This window comes from Haliotis rufescens, unplaced genomic scaffold (assembly GCF_023055435.1).
Source record: "Haliotis rufescens isolate VD_foot unplaced genomic scaffold, xgHalRufe1.0.p SCAF_16, whole genome shotgun sequence".
Taxonomy (NCBI): domain Eukaryota; kingdom Metazoa; phylum Mollusca; class Gastropoda; order Lepetellida; family Haliotidae; genus Haliotis; species Haliotis rufescens.
The window spans coordinates 20,631,063-20,652,549 of NW_025963846.1; the positions used below are offsets into that span (position 1 = coordinate 20,631,063).

General features: G+C 42.6%; 2 protein-coding genes across 3 annotated transcripts in view; both read left to right on the forward strand.

The window, feature by feature from the left end:
- The first annotated feature begins 18 nt into the window (after positions 1–18).
- LOC124122019 (B-cell receptor-associated protein 31-like) lies at positions 19–8,455 on the forward strand. 2 transcript variants are annotated; one of them, XM_046485181.2, is made up of 8 exons: positions 19–130; positions 813–966; positions 1,849–1,949; positions 3,430–3,577; positions 4,383–4,521; positions 5,585–5,684; positions 6,530–6,630; positions 7,673–8,455. In XM_046485181.2, exons 2-8 carry the CDS (start codon positions 875–877, stop codon positions 7,718–7,720), a joined length of 729 nt encoding a protein of 242 aa, XP_046341137.1. In that variant the 5' UTR covers positions 19–130; positions 813–874; the 3' UTR covers positions 7,721–8,455. The 2 variants fall into 2 exon arrangements, with proteins under 2 accessions (XP_046341137.1, XP_048252930.1); XM_048396973.1 differs by having other exon boundaries at positions 74–323.
- A 5,236-nt stretch (positions 8,456–13,691) lies between these two features.
- LOC124122030 (dynein regulatory complex protein 11-like) overlaps positions 13,692–21,487 on the forward strand; it is a 42,488-nt gene continuing 34,692 nt past the window's right edge. Inside the window, exons 1-4 of the mRNA XM_046485193.2 lie at positions 13,692–13,835; positions 16,342–16,432; positions 17,269–17,505; positions 20,188–20,307. Coding sequence (XP_046341149.2) covers positions 13,825–13,835; positions 16,342–16,432; positions 17,269–17,505; positions 20,188–20,307 — 459 coding nt within the window. The 5' untranslated portion in view covers positions 13,692–13,824. The remainder of the gene's footprint in view (positions 13,836–16,341; positions 16,433–17,268; positions 17,506–20,187; positions 20,308–21,487) is intronic.

Below are 21,487 nucleotides of genomic sequence, written 5' to 3' on the forward strand. Positions count from 1 at the left end.
GCTGAGAAGGGTACATTTTTGCGCTTCTTTCGAGTCTTTAAGAAGGAGTCCAGTCTATGAATACCCGGAAGTGGCTCGCAGGGGGAAAAGTTCACTTTGGTTGTTGACGAAACTTGCGACGCTTCACTGTGTTTGTATTGTTATTTGTCCACTTTTACTTAAGGCACAATTGAAAATCCTACTAGCCGCCGTCCTCATATTCAGTTTAGGAAAGGCAATCTTTTGGTTGATGTAAAAGCACTCAAAACAAGAAAGCTAACGATCACGTTGATCAACAGGCGCACGTTTCAGTTTCTCTCAGTTTCTGCTGAAACAGTTCGAAGGTTAATCGTTTGTTGACATATGCATTGCTCAATTCATTTATTGTATTGTCGTCACTTTCCGTCGGTGCTTTAGAACATGCCACGTAACACGTTTTTCAATGATCATACTCATCACAAGCGAAATGAATCTGACGCCTGACCAGTAAATGAGTGATACGTGTTTCTAACGAAACGAATCCTTTGACCATGTTGACACTGTTGACGTTTCTATTTTAAGAAATTTACGTTACCCCTGTGTCGAAACCCATATCATTCCTATTGGCCAAAGCTAAATTGTTGGCAGTTATGACCTACGTTTACAAGGGTCTTGGTAGCCACACATCTCTATATATGCAGTAGCAACGTGAATCATGACTATGATCATGATGATGAGTAACAGCACTACATGAAAAACATACTGGGAAGGACCTCACAAAGATATCTGAAGTTAAATGGGCCAATATCTAAATTTCTCTTCCTATTTTACTTTGATATAATACATGTTTGCAGGTAGAAGAAGAGACATAAACAAAAGAGAAGGACCTGTTTATTACCACCGGACTCAGTCAACCATGTCGCTACAGTGGACATTCATTGCTGCTTGTCTCTACATTGAGATAGCTGTCATTGTTCTTCTACTGCTTCCTTTTATTTCACCACCAAGGTAAGAGAAAGACTGTACTAGATGAGTTATTTTTGTCAGGCGAACCTTCTTGCTTTTATAAAGATGTCATTTTATATCATGCATATCGCTATATGAGTGTATCATGATGTTTTGCTAAATTTGTAATCATGATAATGTTGATACTGTATCCATGGTATCAGTACAAATTTATGAATATTGATGCTTAATTAATAATTCAATGTCACAGAAACATTTACATTTATTATCAAATGATTAAGAGATATCATGGTTAAGATGGTTAGTATTACCTTCCAGTGTGTTTGCCGAAATGTATAATGCAGAAAAACTTAACAATGCTAAAATTGCAAGATAGTGAAGTCATTCCCCAAAATGGGAACCATCAATAAACACAGTGGAAAGTCATTTGACATGGTTTAATCCCATATTGTTAGCTCTCTCGAAAACACATACCAGCATTATATAAACCAAATTTTCATTATGTACAAATACAATCTGATTTTCCTTTTCGAGAAAACATGCTGCCATTGCTGGGTGTGTTCAAACATCATTGTATAGTCCAGATCAATGATCACGATAATGGTTTGGTTTAGCAAAATATATTCATTATTTGCCTTACATCTTTACCTCTTTGTTCACAGTTAGCTTAGCAATGGTTGTAATAGAAATGACCGTCTGCCATGGACAGAAAACAATAGGGTCGTCTTGAGTATTAATTATTTTCTGAACACAACGCTTGATGACAACAATGTTTTCAGAGTGGCCCAGGACCAGTGTGTCATCCAGTTGGGAATAGTGTAAATGTTGGGGGGGGGGGGGTCTGTGATTGGTGTCATCTTTACACAATAAACTAAGTTATTTATTTGTTTTTAAACTAAGAGTTACTTTTTGTTTTTATTTCAGATGGCAGAAAGTATTTCGGTCACGACTTCTGAAGAGCATGGCTGCTTATGGCCACATATATTTCAACGTGTTTATTGGTATATTAGTGCTGCTGTTCTTAGGTGAGTAGAAATGGTTACGTGTAGATTAATACATGTTAAGAATAGGATCATAAATAGGGCTGTAACGATTCCCCAATACCTACAAAGTTATCGAAAACAGCAAACTACGGTTATGACCATAGTTCGTCAAAAGCATGACTGTCAGACATCATGGATCAAGTCCTATCATGTTAATGCCCATGAAGATCCGGGGGAGAATAGGTCTTCAGCAACCCATGCTTGCCGTAAGAGATGACTAAACGGGATCAGGTGGTCAGGCTCGCTGACTTGGTTGATGCATCATATGCATGTCATCGATCCCAATTGTGTGGATCGATGCTCATGTTGTCAATCACTGGATTGTCTGGTTCAGACTCAGTTATTTACAGACCGTCGTCATATAGCTGGAATATTGCAGAGTGCGGCATTATATCGTTTCGTAAGATGTCAGGCGATACTCAGTTCCTATTATAAATATTATAGCTCTGTGAATGGTGCAAAATTTATGGTTATTCATATGCTGGTCATCATAATAATTAGGAATGATCTATCATCATGATCATATGACATACAGTCAAGTCCCATTAATCCAACATAGTTGGTTGTGTATGATTATATTGGATAAACCTCTAAAACTTAACACAAAACAGCTGTTAAGGACTGTATGACTTATTCAAAATACTTTTAAAAGCATAGTCTGGAATGGAAGTCGCCAGTTTGAAACTGGTACCACAAAGCTCAAGAAAGCTGCTTTCTTAGTGGCTAATGTTGACTTCCTGTTAGTCATTTCATTGGTCGGTCATAGTTCGTGAAAGGTCGTTCTGAGAACTTGAATCTGATTTTAATAAGATTGAGGCAATCTTAGCATGTGATTAATCTTGTTTTGTTTATTCAAAGTATAATTGTTTATTGTTAAGCAAGTTTATGTCTGCAGCCGTTGTAATATGCAGCTATCAGCGGACTGCTCTCGCATCAAAACCCGGGGCTGTGTACTCACGGGCATATTACCACAGAGTACGCTGATCACTGTGTCCGATTAAGGAGACTGATTAATGAGTGATTTCGGTAATTCATTGCAGAATAAGTGTGTCAGAGTCAGATTGCAAGACTGTCAGATTAATGGGTCTAAATAGCATTGATTTAATCGCTTCCCATCATTAGTGTCAGATAAAGTCGATTGTCAGATTAACGAGACATGACTATACTTCAAGGTCCTATATCACTAAATAGTACAGTAGCTGTTTCAGACAAGTGTGAAAATGATTTCAGTTACCATTCATCATCATCATCATGTTCATGTCAAAATGGGGGCTGTGCTGTGCAGTGTTGCGTGCCTTGGACACACTAGAAACATCTGAGACATGTATCACTTCGTACTTTCTTCCCACACTATGCTGAGACGTTGTGATATAACTGGAACAGCATTTAACCCGACTCACTCACATAAAGACTCTCAAGTTATTTGAGAATCAGAAGTATTAAGTCACAATGCTAATTTCAGATTCGGTGCGGGAAGTACGAAAGTATGCTGGTCCAACAGAGGAGGTCGACCTGAAGCATAATCCCGAGGCCCAGATGATGGCACAGATGAAGTTATTCCGTTCACAGAGAAATTTCTACATTGCTGGATTTGCGCTATTCCTTTTCTTGTAAGAGATATTTTATACTCATATAATTCGTAAATTGTTTGGCCTAAGAAAAGTTGATCGCTCCATGGACTAGTACTAGAGTGTCTGTCCGGAAAGCGGAAGGTCCAGGGTTTCGATACCAGGCCACGTCATACCAAAAGACGTTTTATGATGGTACTTGTTGTTACCCTGCCTGCTGCTCGGCATTACGGGGATCAAGAGGGACTGGTCAGCCCCGAGTCTGTATACTGTATCTGAGTGGGGTATTCATGTTAAAACTGTGGCATGGTATCTCTTTGGGCTAGCACCATAAAATCGACATTCTTCCAGACTAGTACACACACGCATGCACTCATTGTGATGTAAGTGCAATAATCGTGACCAACTAAGAAAAGTTAGTGTTGGTGCTTCTTCATGTTCACAGTACAGTATGTATATCTGCGAGTAGGTGTCAATGGGGGGGATTTACAAGGGGGTCTGTGAGGTCTGAATGGTCTATTAGGGCTACTAGGGGTCTGTGAAGTCTGAATGGTCTAAGGGTACATTGATCAGTCGGTAGGGGTGCTAATTGGGATTGTTCACTAGCAAATATATTTGCAAATATCACCGTGGGCGCTTGTTAGAGCTAGGCACTTATTACGTCGAATACAGTAAGTCTGTTTGAAAGCACACTTTGGTCTTACTGTTAGCCTTGAAAAGTAGGGTCATTGCCTTGAAAAGACCTCATGTTTGGTGGCTCAAGTTCTAGATGAACCATGTTACACTGATGTGTGTTAATGTATACAGTGTGGTTTGTGACAACACTTGATTTCAACCAATGTTTTAGCATTATCCGTCGGCTTGTGGTGCTGATATCTACGGATGCCCGTCTGATGGCGGAGTGTGAGGCCAGTCGCAAGCAGGCAGAGGGCGCCACTGATGCGGCCCGGAGACTCATGGAGGACAAGGAAAACAAGGTCAACAAGGTAGGTCAAGGGTGACATGTGTCCATGGTAACAGTATCCATAGCAATTGTGTGAATATTAGAAGCTGTGGACCAATGGAGAAGGTCAACAAAATATGTAACCAGGTGCAGGCTGACATGTGCCCATGGTAACAGTATCCAAGGTAACAGTGGAAATACTGAAGGACTATCAGACATATACCATGTATAATGACACACTTTGAAAACACATTTCACTGGTGTCTGGTCTATGACATATGGAGAGCTTCTGTTTTATGTGAGGGGGAACGGGTGGCCCAGTCGTCTAATAAGCTGCTATTTTGTTGTGCAGAGTTGCCTCCCTTGGGCGCTCCAGAAACCTATGATCAAGGGTTTGATTTCCGGGCTAGGTTTGTCAGCATCACACCTGTGTTCGTCACAGAAGTGGTAAACGTCTGAGACCTGCATCACTTGGGGCTTTCCTTCCACATCAAGCTGACACACTGTGATATAACTGAAAAGCTGTTCAATGCGGCGTTAAACCCAACTCACTCACTTACTCCTCACTATCAGTATTATACATTCAGACCGCATGGACCATATCAGGACAGGCTCGCTGACTTGGTTGATGTCATCGTATCCCAACTGCGTGTGTGTGTGCACGGATGGCCCAATCAAAGGCGACGCAATTCGCTGTGCAGTGTTGCGTCCCTTGGGCAGACCAGAAACTTATGATTGTGGGACGAATCCCGGTTCTCCCCGATTATGTTTCTAGGTTTGTCAGCACCAAACCCGTGCTCGTGGGTTTCACCGAAGTGGTAAACATCTATGACCTGCATCACTTGGGGCTTTCCTCCCACATAAAGCTGACATGCCGTGATATGACTGGAATCCTGTTAAAAGCGGCTGAAACACAACTCACTCAATCACCTAATTGCATTGATCGATGCTCATGATGTCAATCACTCGATTGTCTGTTCTAGATTCAGTTATTTACAGACTGCCGTCATATAGCTGGAATATTGCTGAGTGCAGCGTTAAACAACAAACAAACAAACATTAAGTCTTGTACTGTGTCGGTGTTTGACCATGGCTGTGTGTTTCAGACCAAGGAGGAGGCTGGCGCAGGAGATAATGTGGGTGCCGCCAAGGGGGCTGCTCAGAAGCTGGATGAAGTGGAAACAGAACTGAAGAAAACCAAGGATGGTGAGAGATGGGATTTTGCTGCAATTTATTTATCAGTGTTTGAGTTATGATACGTTTTAGGCCACTAGTCTGAGGCAACACCATTTACGATGCAGAGTTGCATCCCCTTGTCTAGCCAGGATGTACTGATTGCTGGTTCAAATATGTTCCCCTTTTCTTAACAATTGAATGCCAGCTCCATACCCCTGCCATATAAGATCTCAAATAGTGACTAAAGTGGTGTTAACCCTTGCTAACCCATGTTACATGCTTTCACCTATTATCATGATTACCCCCTCTTGTACATAGATTTTTGATAATAATAATAATAGGTATTTTATATTTTGCGTATTTCCACAACTTGTAAAAGAGGAGGTTAAGGTTCAGGTTTTTCTGATCTCCTGGGAATTGGGATGGGGTCATGAGAAAATGATGCCGTTCTATTTTGTTAAATAAAATAATAATAAATTTGAACACTGTTTAAGGTGTTAAACAGGTGTGGTTTAAAGACTGGTCAATTAATAAGGGGATGCGAGGGTCTGGAAAAAATGTGTTGGGGGTGTCTTGATACAGTCCTCAGATATAATACATGTCTTCCTCTAATCCCCTCGGCCCACCACCCCCATATTATATCACCAGACCCTAAGGGCATCCTGAGAGTCCAGATGGGGACTGAAAGTGACCAGTTGTATGTAGATGTTGTCCTACATATATGAGCTGATGTGTTGCCAGTGAACATGCCGCATTTAAAGTTTATGTACTCACGGGTACACACTTCAGTTGTTGTCCTCTGAGCTTCATAACAGTATGTTATTATCCCTGTCAAGAATTAGTGGTGTAGGTTACATGTATGCCTGTGTTGGCAGACTTGCACAAGGCCCAGCTGAACCTGGAGTCCATGAAGAAGCAGGCTGAAGCTACCAACACGGAGTATGACAGACTGCTGAAAGAACACTCCAAACTCCAGGTAGGTCTGCAGCTGATACAGCAGAATTTACCACTAGAGGGCGTGACGTCCATTGTTTGTGGGGGTCGGACAATTGGATTCTGATGAGGCTAGGATTGAGACAGTGTATTGCAGCTGACAAAGCAGAATATACCACAAGGGTGCGTGATGTCCATTGTTTTGGGGGGTTGGACAATTGGATTCTGATGAGGCTAGGATTGAGACAGTGTATTGCAGCTGACAAAGCAGAATATACCACTAGGGTGCGTGATGTCCATTGTTCAGGGGTTCAGATAATTAGATTCAGATGAAGCGGCAGCAAGCCTTGGTTTTGTATCATCGCACAAAGCCCAGTGAGTTGTGGCCCACATGGTATGATAAGTATGTTAAGATCGAGCGCTGCAGGGGGGTCTGTGAGGTCTGAATGGTCTATGAGGGCTACAAGGGGTCTGAATGGTCCATGAGGATTATGAGGACTACCAGGGGGTCTGTGAGGTCTGAATGGTCTATGAGGGCTACAAGGGGTCTGAATGGTCTATGAGGGCTACAAGGGGTCTGAATGGTCTATGAGGGCTACAAGGGGTCTGAATGGTCTGTGAGGGTTATGAGGACTACCAGGGGGTCTGTGAGGTCTCAATGGTCTATGAGGGTTACAAGTTGTATGTGAGGTCTGAATGGTCTGTGAGGGTTACAAGGGGTCTGAATGGTCTATGAGGGTTACAAGTGGTATGTGAGGTCTGAATGGTCTATGGGAATTATGAGGGCTACAAGGGGGGTATGTGAGGTCTGAATGGTCTATGAGGGCTACAAGGGGTCTGTGAGGTCGGAATTGTAAATAGGGATTATGAGGGCTACAAGCGGGCTGTGCAGTCTGAATGGTCTGTGGGGATATAAGGGCTACAAGGGGGGTCTGTGAGGTCTGAATGGTCTATGAGGGCTACAAGGGGAGTGTAAAGTTTTATAAAAAGTTGGGATATCAAGAGTTTTGGTGCCTTATTCTCTATTTTGATATGAAACGTGTGAATTGATTCATTTCTTGGTTTATGTTTTTTCGTCTTTGCAGGAAAAATTCGAGGCTATTGAGAGCACAGGAGGGAAGAAGGATAACTGATGACACTGTGATTGCCTTCCTACAGATTCTTTTCCCTATTTATTGGACATATCTTTACATCACAGCTTGTGGTCTGTTTGTTGCTAGATAAGTATGTGATACAGTTCTTTTCATATACATCATGTACATATATGGTAAGCCCGATTGAATTATTAATCAAAACGTTTCACGTTAACCTACAAACAAGAAAAGGTGTCATCAAGACTTCACTGCTGTTCTTTAACTTCTTTTGAGTAGTATATATGTATGGTAGTGGAGATTTTCGTTTCGTGACAAACAATTAATCAATTTGGTGTGGCCTCTTCTAACACTAAAAGGGCTGCCATTCCGTTACTTAGTTTAAGCAGACACTATGTATCCTGAAAATTTGTTATTTTAAGTGATTTCCATTAATTTGAGATTTCCATGCGTAAATACATGTTCATAATGTATCTGTGTACATATGCCTCTGTACATCTTCCTGCGGCAAGGGAGCTGACTGACTTTAAAAGTCCAGTTTCCACCCTTGCCGAACAAGGCTGGAATTACTGGACTCTTGTAGCGCCACCAGTGGCTATTACCAGTTATGTCCATTCTAAGACTCCTATGGACCAAGCAGATTCCACCTCGCGTATCACTTGCGTTTGCTTCACACAAAATGGTGGCGCCCAGTCAGGACGATCCTATCGATAATCAAGATCTATACTGTGATAAAATGGGTCGTACATCGCGAAATGCATCAAATCATGTGAGCACCTTCATTAAAAACATGAAAAGATTTGGAAAATATCTGCTGACAAGAAGTTGGCGGTGCACATGCTTTGCAAATCCTGCAATCGATCGAAATATGCACGACAGTTTACAAACCGGATTTTGATTTCGGTGCACGATTTTGATTGGACTATGTACATGATGTACTGACTCGTCAGTCCAGCCAAAATGTAACTCCATAATACCAACCTAGTTAGGCAAGGGTTGAAACTGGACTTTTATAGTCAGTTATCTCCCTTGCCTGGGGAAGATGGCCTCTGTAAGTACCATGGAGGTCATACAAGATTCCTCAAGCATGTCAAGACTTATCAGAACTGTAATTCCTCTCATCGTCAATATTTGCCATTGTGTATGATGTTGAAAGTTGCTTTTGAAGTTAATTGTTTAGCATGTTTAATACTGCTTATTCAGGTTTAATTCCTCTGACTATGCTGGTGTATTTCTGACATTTTGATCATGTGTTTTGCCTTTGTGAAAATGACTGCCTGGATTTGCTGTGAGATTTAAGGAATGGTGCTGATGTAAATATGAACATCATGGACAGATGTGTAATTGTTAGTGTTGCGTACTATTTTAGAGCCAATCAGTTTAGGTGACCCTATTTTGGAATTGGTTCAATTGTAGATTTTGTGTGTGTTATATTAAATATTTCCTTGCAAGTCTGGTTATCATGGTTATGTTGTCATGGTTGTCCTACCTTTATGTTCTTGCTTATGTTTATGTCATAGATTCGTGACAACATATCGGCCTGGAACTAATCAGTTTTAATCAAAATTATTATCAGATGACAGGGTGAGAAATCAGTACTGTCCCCGATTCTAAAAACTGGGCAGAGTTGTGTCCCTTATCATGAGTCCCCCCTTATAATCACTACAGCCTGTTTGTTCTGCCCAGTACCGATGCAGAGCAATAACAGCATTGAACCCAACTTACTCACTCACTCAATGAGATGACTGAGTACATTTCAGCATGATCATGATGATAGGGATTTATCTAGACTTGATCAGAGGCTGATGTTCGGCCTCAATTTTGTGGTAAGCTTCAGTAAAAATTCCCAATTTGGAATTAATAGTTTCCAAATTTGTGTTGTAGTTATAACTGATTACTTTGTAATTTACTACTTTGGTGAAACCTATAAACCTGGTTGTGATGCTGACAAACTTGGGAAGCATGAACATAAACCATATGATGAATAGCAAAGGGACACAACTCTGCACTACAATTTGTGTCTCTGTACACACCTGGTAGAGTTAGTAAGCTGACAGCTGTACAAGATGTCAGCATCTACAGTCAAATAACATTTCAGATATGATCATCCCAGGGTTAGTGCTTTAATCCAACATGTTTGTTTCTTGTTCCATTTTGCTACAACTGTGACTCTGGTACATGACAGTGGCTTGATTATATTAACAAAAGCTGAGGGGTGTTTTTGTTTTTACTTTACAAATATAACCATCTATAAACATGACAAAATGTTTAAGAAGGACTTTAAAAGCCAGTATTTGAAACATGTGGAGATAAGATAATGTATTCTCAAAATAAGTAATTTTAAAATACTTTTGGTATCTAGCATAATGTTATTGGCATTAAAGGGCGGATCCAGCAGTTTTAAAAAGGAGGGGCCCAATATATGAAAATCCTCCCTCAGATAATTTTACTGCATACCGGGTACAACATACCTTTTGTTTTCAAAAGGGGGGCTCTGACCCCCTGGATCTGTTTAGGACATTCAAATATCCTGAAGGTACCAAACATTTTGAGTGTAATCGGAGTTAACGTATGCTATTAGGCCCTATCTAAATAATGTTATAGGATAAATTGTTTACCGATGAGAAATATATATTTTGTATTTTGTGGGGAATGGATTGTAAATTGTTTATACATAGCCATTTGTATATAGAAGTAGAGACATGATTCACAGATCATGATCCATGTATAGATTCAGTGTGAGAGAGAATTTACTATACGTTTTAATGCAATATAGCTGTTAAGCTTAGTAGAAAAACCAAGAACATCTAGTTTGGAACCTCGAAACTAAATGATTCACTTTTTGAAATATTTGCTAGAAACACTTATATTGGTGTTTGATTCAATGAGGCATTAGCCCCAAGTGAATTGCGTAGCAGTAGAACTAACAGACCATGTTTTGAACATACCTGGGTGTTGAATATGATTTGAAATATACATTTGTGTTATTGTAGGATTAGTTGTGAAGAAAATAGTATATTCTGTTTTAGATTGATTGTCTACACTCAGATTATTGTTCTGTTTATGGTTGAACTTGCATTATAGATACCAACTACCATGGTGAAATTGTTGAAGGACTGCATTTGTTAGATGATTGATTGGTTATTCGATTATATTTTCCTAACCTGCACAGACTAAAATAAAGGCATCTTTCATGAAACCACCTTTTGAATTGTATGTGAAATATACCTTAAAAGGGAGTGCAGAAATGATGAATTTGGACCTAACAGATTTGAGGGATGTCCAATTTTTGAATTGCCTGTCCAAAAGATCTTGAGGCGACTGGGCAGATTCAAGTAGCAGTTACAGCCCTGGGGCTGCATAAACATGATGAACAGCAGCACAATTTGTGACTGCCATGTTGTTTTTCAATAAACTTGCCCATATAATATGGGATGAGACTTTGCATTAACTAGGTCACAACTCTGTCGATTCCAGAGTGGGTGGTGTCCCCCTTTTTCAGACACTTACCATGTTAAGTGGACACCATCTTCCCGAGGCAAGAGAGTTAACTGACTTTAAAAGTCCAGTTTTTACCCTTGCCGTACCAGGCTAGTATGAGCTGTGTCCCCTCCATGCCTCTCCGTACCAATCAGATTCCACCCCTCGTATCACTTGCATTTGCTTCAAATAAAATGGCAGCGCCCGGTCAAGACGATCTGATCGATAATCAAGATCTTTATTGTGATAAAACAGATCTTACATCGTGAAGTGCATCAAATCACGTGAGCACCTTCATTAAAAACATGAAAAGATTTGGGAAATATCTGTTGACAACAAGTTGGCGGTGCACATGCTTTGCAAATCCTGCAATCGACCGAAATCTGCATGACAGTTTAGAACCGGATTTCGATTTCATTGCGTGATTTTGATTGGACTATGCATTGACTTGTTAGTCCAGCCAAAATGTAACACCATAACACCAGGCTAGTTCGGCAAGGGTGGAAACTGGACTTTTATAGTCAGTTAACTCCCTTGCATCGGGAAGATGAGTGGGCACTGGGGCAAGTCACTTTCTGACCTGGGTATTCTGTGTGATATGATCATAGCTGCTTCTCTCTCTCTTAAAACAAGACAACAAGAGGAAGTTAATGTACACTGTATTTACATGTAATGGCCTTACAGTGCGTGCGTGCGTGCGTGCGTGCGTGTCCACATGCAGTACCATTCCTTCATGGAGGTAGTATAGTGGTTAAGGTCCCCGCGCCGCCAGTGACCTGGGTTTGAATCCACAGACGGGTACAGTGCGTGAAGCTTCTTACCCTCCACTGTGATTTTTACTGCCAATTTGTTAAAAGCGTGCACACACACACGCACGCGCGCGTGCGCAAACAATTGGGTTCTGACCTACTCGCTCACTCACTCCATGGGCAACCCGATCAGCCAGGGATCAGTTGACTGACTGGGTATACTGGCGGTCTTGCATGAACGATAACAGTTCATTATTGGTCTCTCGGTCTTTCCACGCAAAGTACGAGAGGTAGCTGACATGTTCTGAGCCAAACTATAACATACTGTGTTGTTTTGAATTGGTTGAATAAGTTTGAATAACCACGGCCACATGCAGGGGTTCTTGTTGACTGGAATCGGTGGGACTTGTTCAATGACCGAGGTCCACTCACTTTTGCCGACGATACTGGAGTTCTTTGATCCCATTGGTGTGAGAGTCTTCCTCCCCTAAAGACACCATGTCGGCATGGAGCTATTGGAGTTAGCTCTCTCAGTTGGAGACACCTGATTACAGTGAGGTATCCACTGACGTCCATTTTCATCAACAGAGAATGCCTCGTCACTTTGAAGCCCGCAGATCTATGATTCCTGGTTGCGTATTTGGGTCAAATGCAGTCTGTAAGCATGGGAAGTATTGTACTGAATACATGCAGACTGTTACGTGTCTACTATACATCCTTCGCAGTTAGACTCTGGGACCCGTGAAGATCCGGGGTATAAAAGGCGACTATGCTTGTGGTAAGACTAACGGAATCGGGTGGTCAGGCTCGCTGACTTGGTTGACGCATGTCATCGTACCCCTATTGTGTGGAGGGGGCATGGGTGGCACAGTCGTCTAAGGCGCCGCGATTCGCTGTGCAGAGTTGCGTCCCTTGGGCACGCCAGAAACCTATGATTGTGGGTTCGAATCCCGGTTCGCCCCGATTATGTTTCTAGGTTTGTCAGCACCATACCGTGCTCGTGGGTTTCACCGAAGTGGTAAACGTCTGAGACCTGCATCACCTCGGGCTTTCCTCACACATTAAGCTGACACGCCGCGATATAACTGGAATATTGTAAAAACTCAACTCACTCACTCACCTATTGTGTGGATCGATGCTCATTATTTACAGGTTGTTATGCTGAGTGCGGCGTTGAAACAAACAAACAATCAAATAATAAAAGTTAGGCTCAGGACTTTTCAACCAACCCTCGTTTTACATTGTCCGCGTATGCACAGTCACACCTCCATAGCTTCAAAAATTCTAATATTCTGAACACATGTATTTCTCTTTCAGCCAGCCAAGTCGATGTCATGCTCGAGTTTATCAAATCAGTAAACGCTGCCACACAACCACCTGCCATGGCTTATCAAAGTAATAAATGGAGGGCAAGCTGCAACACATTCGTTGAAACTAATTGCTCTCACCTCGCTTGCTTATCGAAATTACTAAACTTCGCCGACTCCGGTTGGGGGAGACTTCGGCTGCGTTATGGCGGACACAAACGGTCGTAAAATATTTTGTGAAATTATTGGATGTGGGTTACACAAAATATATCAATTTGATCAACTTACCTTGGAGATGTTTCTTTCATATATAATTATTATGTTTCCCTTGGACATAATGGTATATAATTTTAACTCTTTTATTCAACACACTTTGAAATTGAAACGTTTGCTAAATCACTAAAACATGCGCTGAAATACGCCAGTTCTTATCAATTAAACGGACGAGGGATTAATTCGGCATGTAGATTATAAATCCCACGATAAAATAAGGCATCATTCACGGTAGCTATAGGTTACAAGTTAGGACCACCAAGAAACATTATGAGCAAACGGCGGCGGTTTACAAGTTACAACAAATATATTCACTGAATATCGGAGATTGAACGTTATGTCTCATAGGTAAGGCGATTTAATATTTATATTTCTCTTCATGACATTATATATACATGTTATTATACTGGGAATGGGATCACAATGTTTCAAATCTCTTAACGTATTTTTAGTTGACTCAGTGCATGTAGATTTGGGAAATGTAATTTTCTGACTTTTTATCATTCATTCCTTCATTCATTCATTTGATTTGTGTAGAGATAAACGTGAAACTCGGTTACTCCTGACTGTATCGTTCCCAGCGAACTGGTCTGGACAGCAGAGTATCCGAACTAACGGACTACTTACAAACGAGTTGGTTTCTTTCATATATAATTATCATGTTTCCCTTGGACGCAATGGTAAATAATTTTAACTCTTTTATTCAACACACTTTAATATTGAAACGTTTGCTAAACGTTTGTAACGTTTGTTGTTTAACGCCGCACTCAGCAATATTCCAGCTATATGATGGTGGTCTGTAAATAATCGAGTCTGGACCAGACAATCCAGTGATTGATATCATGAGCATCGATCCACGCCATTGGGATACAATGACATGCATCAACCAAGACAGCGAGCATGACTACCCGATCCCGGCCACTTAACGAAGCTGTAATGTAGTATTCCAGCTAAATAATGATGACTGAAAGAATTAGCAATGTTCCAACCCATCAGGGTACAACAGTACAACGTTCCAACCCATCAGGGTACAACAGTACAACGTTCCAACCCATCAGGGTACAACAGTACAATGTTCCAACCCATCAGGGTACAACTGTACAACGTTCCAACCCATCAGGGTACAACAGTACAACGTTCCAACCCATCAGGGTACAACAGTACAACGTTCCAACCCATCAGGGTACAACAGTACAACGTTCCTACCCATCAGGGTACAACAGTACAATGTTCCAACCCATCAGGGTACAACATTACAACGTTCCAACCCATCAGGGTACAACAGTACAATGTTCAAACCCATCAGGGTACAACAGTACAATGTTCAAACCCATCAGGGTACAACAGTACAATGTTCCAACCCATCAGGGTACAACAGTACAATGTTCCAACCCATCAGGGTACAACAGTACAACGTTCCAACCCATCAGGGTACAACAGTACAATGTTCCAACCCATCAGGGTACAACAGTACAATGTTCCAACCCATCAGGGTACAACAGTACAACGTTCCAACCCATCAGGGTACAACAGTACAATGTTCCAACCCATCAGGGTACAACAGTACAACGTTCCAACCCATCAGGGTACAACAGTACAACGTTCCAACCCATCAGGGTACAACAGTACAATGTTCCAACCCATCAGCCTGACCACCCGATCCCGTTGGTCGCCTTTTACGACAAGCATAGTCGCCTTTTACGGCAAGCATGGGTTGCTGAAGACCTATTCTACCCCGGAATCTTCACGGGTCTTTGACCACATGATCCCGACACGTCAAAGTGACACACAGCGAATTGCGGCGCCTAAGACGACTGGACCACCGGTGAAATACAGGCGATATAGTGAAAAACAGGGTAACTCATACACCCATTTCCATGTCCAAACATCCTCAATAACTTAAGGTCTTTACGATCATCGCTAGAGTGAGTGAGTGAGTATGGTTTTACGCCGCTTTTAGCAATATGCCAGCAATATCACGGCGGGGGACACCAGAAATGGGCTTCACACATTGTACCAATGTGGGCAATCGAACCCGGCCCTTCGCCGGAACGAGCAAACGCTTTAACCACAAGGCTACCCCACCGCCCCTCATAGACAAAGAGATGATGGACGTCATGATGACGTCATGTTGATAAGTTGGAGGCCTTTCACAACCAATCTGAGTGAGTGAGTGAGTGGGTATGGGTTTTTACGCCGCTGTTGGCAATATTCCAGGAATATTACGGCGAGGGACACCAGTTACTGGCTTCACCTGTTGTATTCCTGCATGTTCGGAATCGAATCTTCGGCGTGACGAGCGAACACTTTGACCGCCCTATCGCCCCTAATCCAATCTGAAGATGTACTCTGTTCATAAGACCCGTGCAGACCCGGGGTAGAATAGGTCTTCAGCAACTCATGCTTGTCGTAAAAGTCGACTACGCTTGTCGTAAGAGGTGTCTTCAGCAACCCATGCTAACCGTAACTATGCTTGTAAGAGGCGACTAACGGGATCGGGTGGTCAGGCGTCATATCCCAATTTAGTGGATCGATGCTTATGATATCAATCGCTGGATTGTCTGGTCCAGAATCGATTATTTACAGACCGCCGTCGTATAGCTGGACTATTGCTGAGTGCGGCGTTAAACAACAAACACACAAAACAAAACTGCTCATAACGGTACGGAGGATAAGCCCGAATACCTTGAGCTCTATTTCATAAAGGTATCTTAGCGCTAAGATGATCGTAAACTCAATGTTATACCATAGCAGCCGAGATGGCTTTGTGAAACGGAACTCAATTCGACAGTGGGATTTTAATTTAAGTTGTGTAATGTTGCCGATGGGCCCTGAATGTCTGTTGTCTCCCTAGCTACTACAACAAGCAGTGGGCGGAGGCCCAGCGGGCCCTGGTGGACATCATACAGCAGGAGACGCCGGCAGAACCCCCACTCCCCGACACGGTCAGTCGCTGCATTGGTCGTGAGTGAGCGAATGAGTGCGTGCCTACGTGCGTGCGCGGTGTGGTTTTTTCCGCGCTCTCGTGGATCTGGATCAGACGTAAATCGTCTTCAAGTGACATCCAGGGACTTGCCATGTCCTGCAACAGTGAGTAAGTGAGTATGGTTTTAAGCCGCTTTTAGCAATATTCAAGCAATGTCACGGCAGGGGACACCAGAAATGGGCTTCTTATATTGTACCCATGTCGGGAATCGAAACCGGGTCTTCGGCGTGACGAGCGAACGCTTTAACCAATAGGCCTCCCCACCGCCCCTGGAGTGAGTGAGTGAGCCTTCTGGGTTTAACACCCCACTGACGTTATTTCAGTTACATTACGTTGTATACATACATGTGCGCACTCGTGACTTTCAAGTACACACAACATAGTGCAATAAGTGAATGAGTGAGGTGGGTTTAACGCCGGTTTGAACAGAATTTTAGTCTTAGTCATATTATGGCTCGTCAGGTTGATATGATGGAAAACCCGAATGATGCAGGTCTTAGACGTTTGCCACTTTGGAGGAGGAATCCACTAGCACAGGTACGGTGCTGACAAACCTAGAAACAGGAATCTGGGATTTGAACCCACGATTACAGGATACGGTCACGCCTAGGGGACGACAAGGTCACCAGCCTTCCTGTGCTAATAGAAAACAAAATTACATGTTTTATACACACCACTCGGATAACGAGTAAATGTACCATTAGCATTACAAATATGTGTAGACCATAAGCCGACATGGGTATAGATCGCGTGTTCTCAACGTGACCTTACCCTGACCTTGACCTCTGCTTCCAGGACCGGTATGCAGTGTTCCAGATGCTTGCCACCCTGTATGTCAAGTACATCCAGATCTTCCGCGCCCTGGAGCAGGCCTATGACCAGATCGTGCACCCTCAGAAGCGGCGCGTGCTGCGTCACGTGCTGGACGGGGTCATGGGTCGGGTCCTCGAGCTGAAGCATGAGATGATGAACCTGGAGTGTTCCGAGTACCATTACTTTGACGATGTCCTGGCGGATCTGAAACTCACCCCTGTACGTTGAACTATCCGCATTAGATCGTGATCCTATCTTCCACCTGGTATTTTATATATTTCATGTTGGTCAGATTATGTTCTTGTTTGTAAATCAGGACGGGATGGTAGGCTTTGCTTTTCATGGATTGACTCGTCAAGCCTTCATTCTCACATTCTCCAAGGCTAGAATTTCGATAAAACCTCTGGATCCATTCCCCTGGTTCTGGCAATCTCCAATTACTCGCCCTTGATTTTCCATTTGCCAATTTGATTAGCTACGCTACTAGGTGTAACGTACCAATCAGACTGCGAGTCATGCCTCATGGTTGGCCCATTGATAATTGAGTTTGCCAGAAAATCAACATTGAAAAACTGATACTGATACGCAAAAGAAAGCCCTCAGAAATCTTTTTGATGGAAAGGATGTCTTCATGTCCATTAAAACTGGCGTTGGCTTTGGTTTCTAGGTAATACGAGTTACCTCCCTTACCCTTTCTCTTTCCTTTATGTCAACGTTTAATTGGTAGGTAAAATGTTAATGAAAACCAGGGGCGGGTAATTAGCGATCGCAAGAACCCTGGGAAAAGATCCAGGGGTTAGAGTACGTTTAGTGGAGATATAGAGGTTAGTGTAAGTTTAGTGGAGATACAGAGAGTGTCAAGCCTTGGCTAAGGCCAGCGTTCGATTCCCAATATAGTACAATGTAGGAATCTCATTCTCCACCAATGTTATTACTGGAATGGTGCTGAAAGAGGGGCGAAACCTCAACCAACTATTCTAATACTTAAAGTTACCACTGATTTCCATTCTATTTTGTGTAAATAAAATAACGCAGCCTCCATCTGTTTGAAAAATAATGTTCAGCCTCAAAAAGTTTTGAACGCAATATGGCCATTGTCACCAATACAGAGTATTTAGTGAGCAAAGCCATAATCTTTGACATAGAGACATGAGCATGGTGTGACAGTTTGTCTGTAACACTTCTCTATAATAATAATATGAAATCTCCAGAGACCATATCCTGCAAGTCACAGTATTTTAGACAAGGCTATTGACTCCATTCGTCCCGCTGTGATATGGCTGAAATAGTTAACATATTAACATATATATAAATAAAAATGGTTATTGCAATGACCTATACTGACGAGCAAAAAGGAACGTTACCAAACAACATTGTTTGTTCCTGAAAACAAAACAGGAAGATACTTGTATTGTCCAAAGACATGGATTTACAACCTCAGTACAAGTAATGCCGTGAATGAGGACAAAAATGAAGAAACTGTCTCCACAGCTGGAGGACAGTTCAGTTGTTCAGTATTCGATCAACCATCAAGACTGAAATCAGCACATGAAACTCCATTTAATCCTTCAGAACGTCACAGTTGTCAGTCAATATCGTGCATGTCCACCTCGGGCATCAATACACGCCACAACTCGACGACGGGCAAAGGCTGTGAGACGTCTGATCACAAATAAATGGGATTCGACGCCTTTCTTCTCGGAGGGCCTGTGCAAACTGATCATCATGATGAGGGCGACCTTATCGTGCTATAATTTGACGGTCAAGGTGATCCCACAAGCTATATTGTGTTATCTTGCTAAAATAGGGGGTTCTGTTTCAAGATAGGTAGAACAACAGGGTAGAGACATTGGTCAAAGTAACGCTGTCCAGTGATGTTTCCCTTCAAAATCAACACATCTGTCTTGACTTGGCTGCAGAAGCCACCACAAACGATTCGACATCTTGAACCAAACAACGTGACGTTCTTTCTCTTCGACGGTAGACACAAATTCTTCCATCTGCTCTGAAAAGCCTCAATCTGCTGTCTCCTGTGAACATGACTCCCTGCCAGCCTCTGTAATACTACCGTCGCAGTGTTCGAGCCCGGTGTTCGATGTCGGTGTTCCGGCGTCAGTGTTACGTCTCGTAGTGGTCTGTAAGCTTTGATTTTGTTCCGGCACAATTACGGAACAAAGTCGCAGCTGATGACGTCTCCGTGATTATACGATCCTTCAGATTGAGGATACGTATGTAGCGTTCTCCTGGGTGGTGGTGACAACGTATCCAAATTTCAGTTTGGTAACGTGTCTCTTTTTTTTCGCCAATTTACATCAAAAATGCTATTTATGTCCATCATCGACAGTCTTAGGAATTAAAAAGTACCTTACTCCAGCAGTTGTGAGTACAAACATGTCAAGTTGACCCTTTTTCTGTCAATTTGAAGAAAATGCACACTAAACTTTTGCTACAAATGGTGTAAAAATGATCTTTTTATTTCATGAACCTGTCTTATTACACTGCTATGTTCATTCTGTTTTAAAATCACCTACATCTGTGCAGTTATTATGTTTTAGTGAACAGTGAGAATATGTTAACATTCTTACCATAGATTGAATTTGAACTGTGACGAAAACAAATCTCAGCTCTCTTATATGAAAAAACAAATCTTAGCCCCTAAAAATGAAGAAAAAACATGACAACTAAAAAAAAGACGTTCCAAGTGTTCTATCTCATTCCGTGTTAGGGGCGGTCGGGTAGCCTAGTGGTTAAGGCGTTCGCTCGTCACGCCGAATACCCGGGTTAGATTCCCGACATGGTTACAATGTGTGAAGCCCATTTCTGGTGTCCCCCGCCGTGATATTGCTGGAATATTGCTAAAAGCGGCGTAAAACCATATTCACTCACTATTCCGTGTTACAGAGCGACGTGGAGATCCCAGTGCCTCGCTATTTCGTCATGGAGCGCCTGAAGCCATTGAGGGAACGGGAGAAGGTGCTGGGTCAGATTCTGGCAAAGATGGGACCAAAAGACATGCACAAGGTCCACAGCATGTCCTATATAACGCTCACTTTGGCTTAGTCTTGTTCGCAACGGTATTTATGTTCCATACCAGGCTCAGAAAAAATCCAGTTCTAAAACTTGTCGTTAGTGTCGGCAACAGGGGATTGAGTGGTCAGTGACAATGGTGACTGTGTGCCAACACTCTGTGGGTGGGCATTTGGTCATATTTTAATTCACTTGCTTTGTCCAGGCGAGATTGTTTTCATGGCGCCATGATCTCATTCAAGTTGCACTGTGACTGCCATACTCGCTTTTGAGGAATTAGTGATTGCGGGTCTCGTGAAGACCCGGGGTAGAATAGGTCTTCAGCAACTCATACTTGACGTAAAAGGAGACTAAGCATGTCGTAAGAGACGACTAACGGGATCGGATGGTCAGTCTAGCTGACTTGGTTCATGCATGTCATCGTAACCCAGCTGCGTTGATCGATGCACACGATGTCAATCACTGGATTGTGTGGTCCAGAATGGTTTATTTACAGACCGCCATCATATACCTGGGCTATTGCTGAGTGCGGCGTTAAACGACAAGCAAAAAAGAAAACGAAAAAAGTGATTGAGGTGTCTGGTCTAGTGATGAAGTGATTAAAGCATGAACAAGTCTCTGTATCCTGTCTGTATCTGCGTGCAGACGGAATCCTGTCTGTATCTGCGTACAGTCGCTATCCTGTCTGTATCTGCGTACAATCGCTATCCTGTCTGTATCTGCGTACAATCGCTATCCTGTCTGTATCTGCGTACTGTCGCTATCCTGCCTGTTTCTGCGTACAGTCGCTACCCTGTTTGTGTCTGCGTACAGTCGCTATCCTGTTAGTATCTGCGTACAGTCGCTATCCTGTCTGTATCTGCGTACAGTCGCTATCCTGTTAGTATCTGCGTACAGTCGCTACCCTGTTTGTGTCTGCGTACAGTCGCTATCCTGTTTGTATCTGCGTACAGTCGCTATCCTGTTTGTATCTGCGTACAGTCGCTATCCTGTTAGTATCTGCGTACAGTCGCTACCCTGTTTGTATCTGCGTACAGTCGCTATCCTGTCTGTATCTGCGTAGGTCGCTACCCTGTCTGTATCTGCGTACAGTCGCTATCCTGTTTGTATCTGCGTACAGTCGCTATCCTGTTTGTATCTGCGTACAGTCGCTATCCTGTTTGTATCTGCGTAC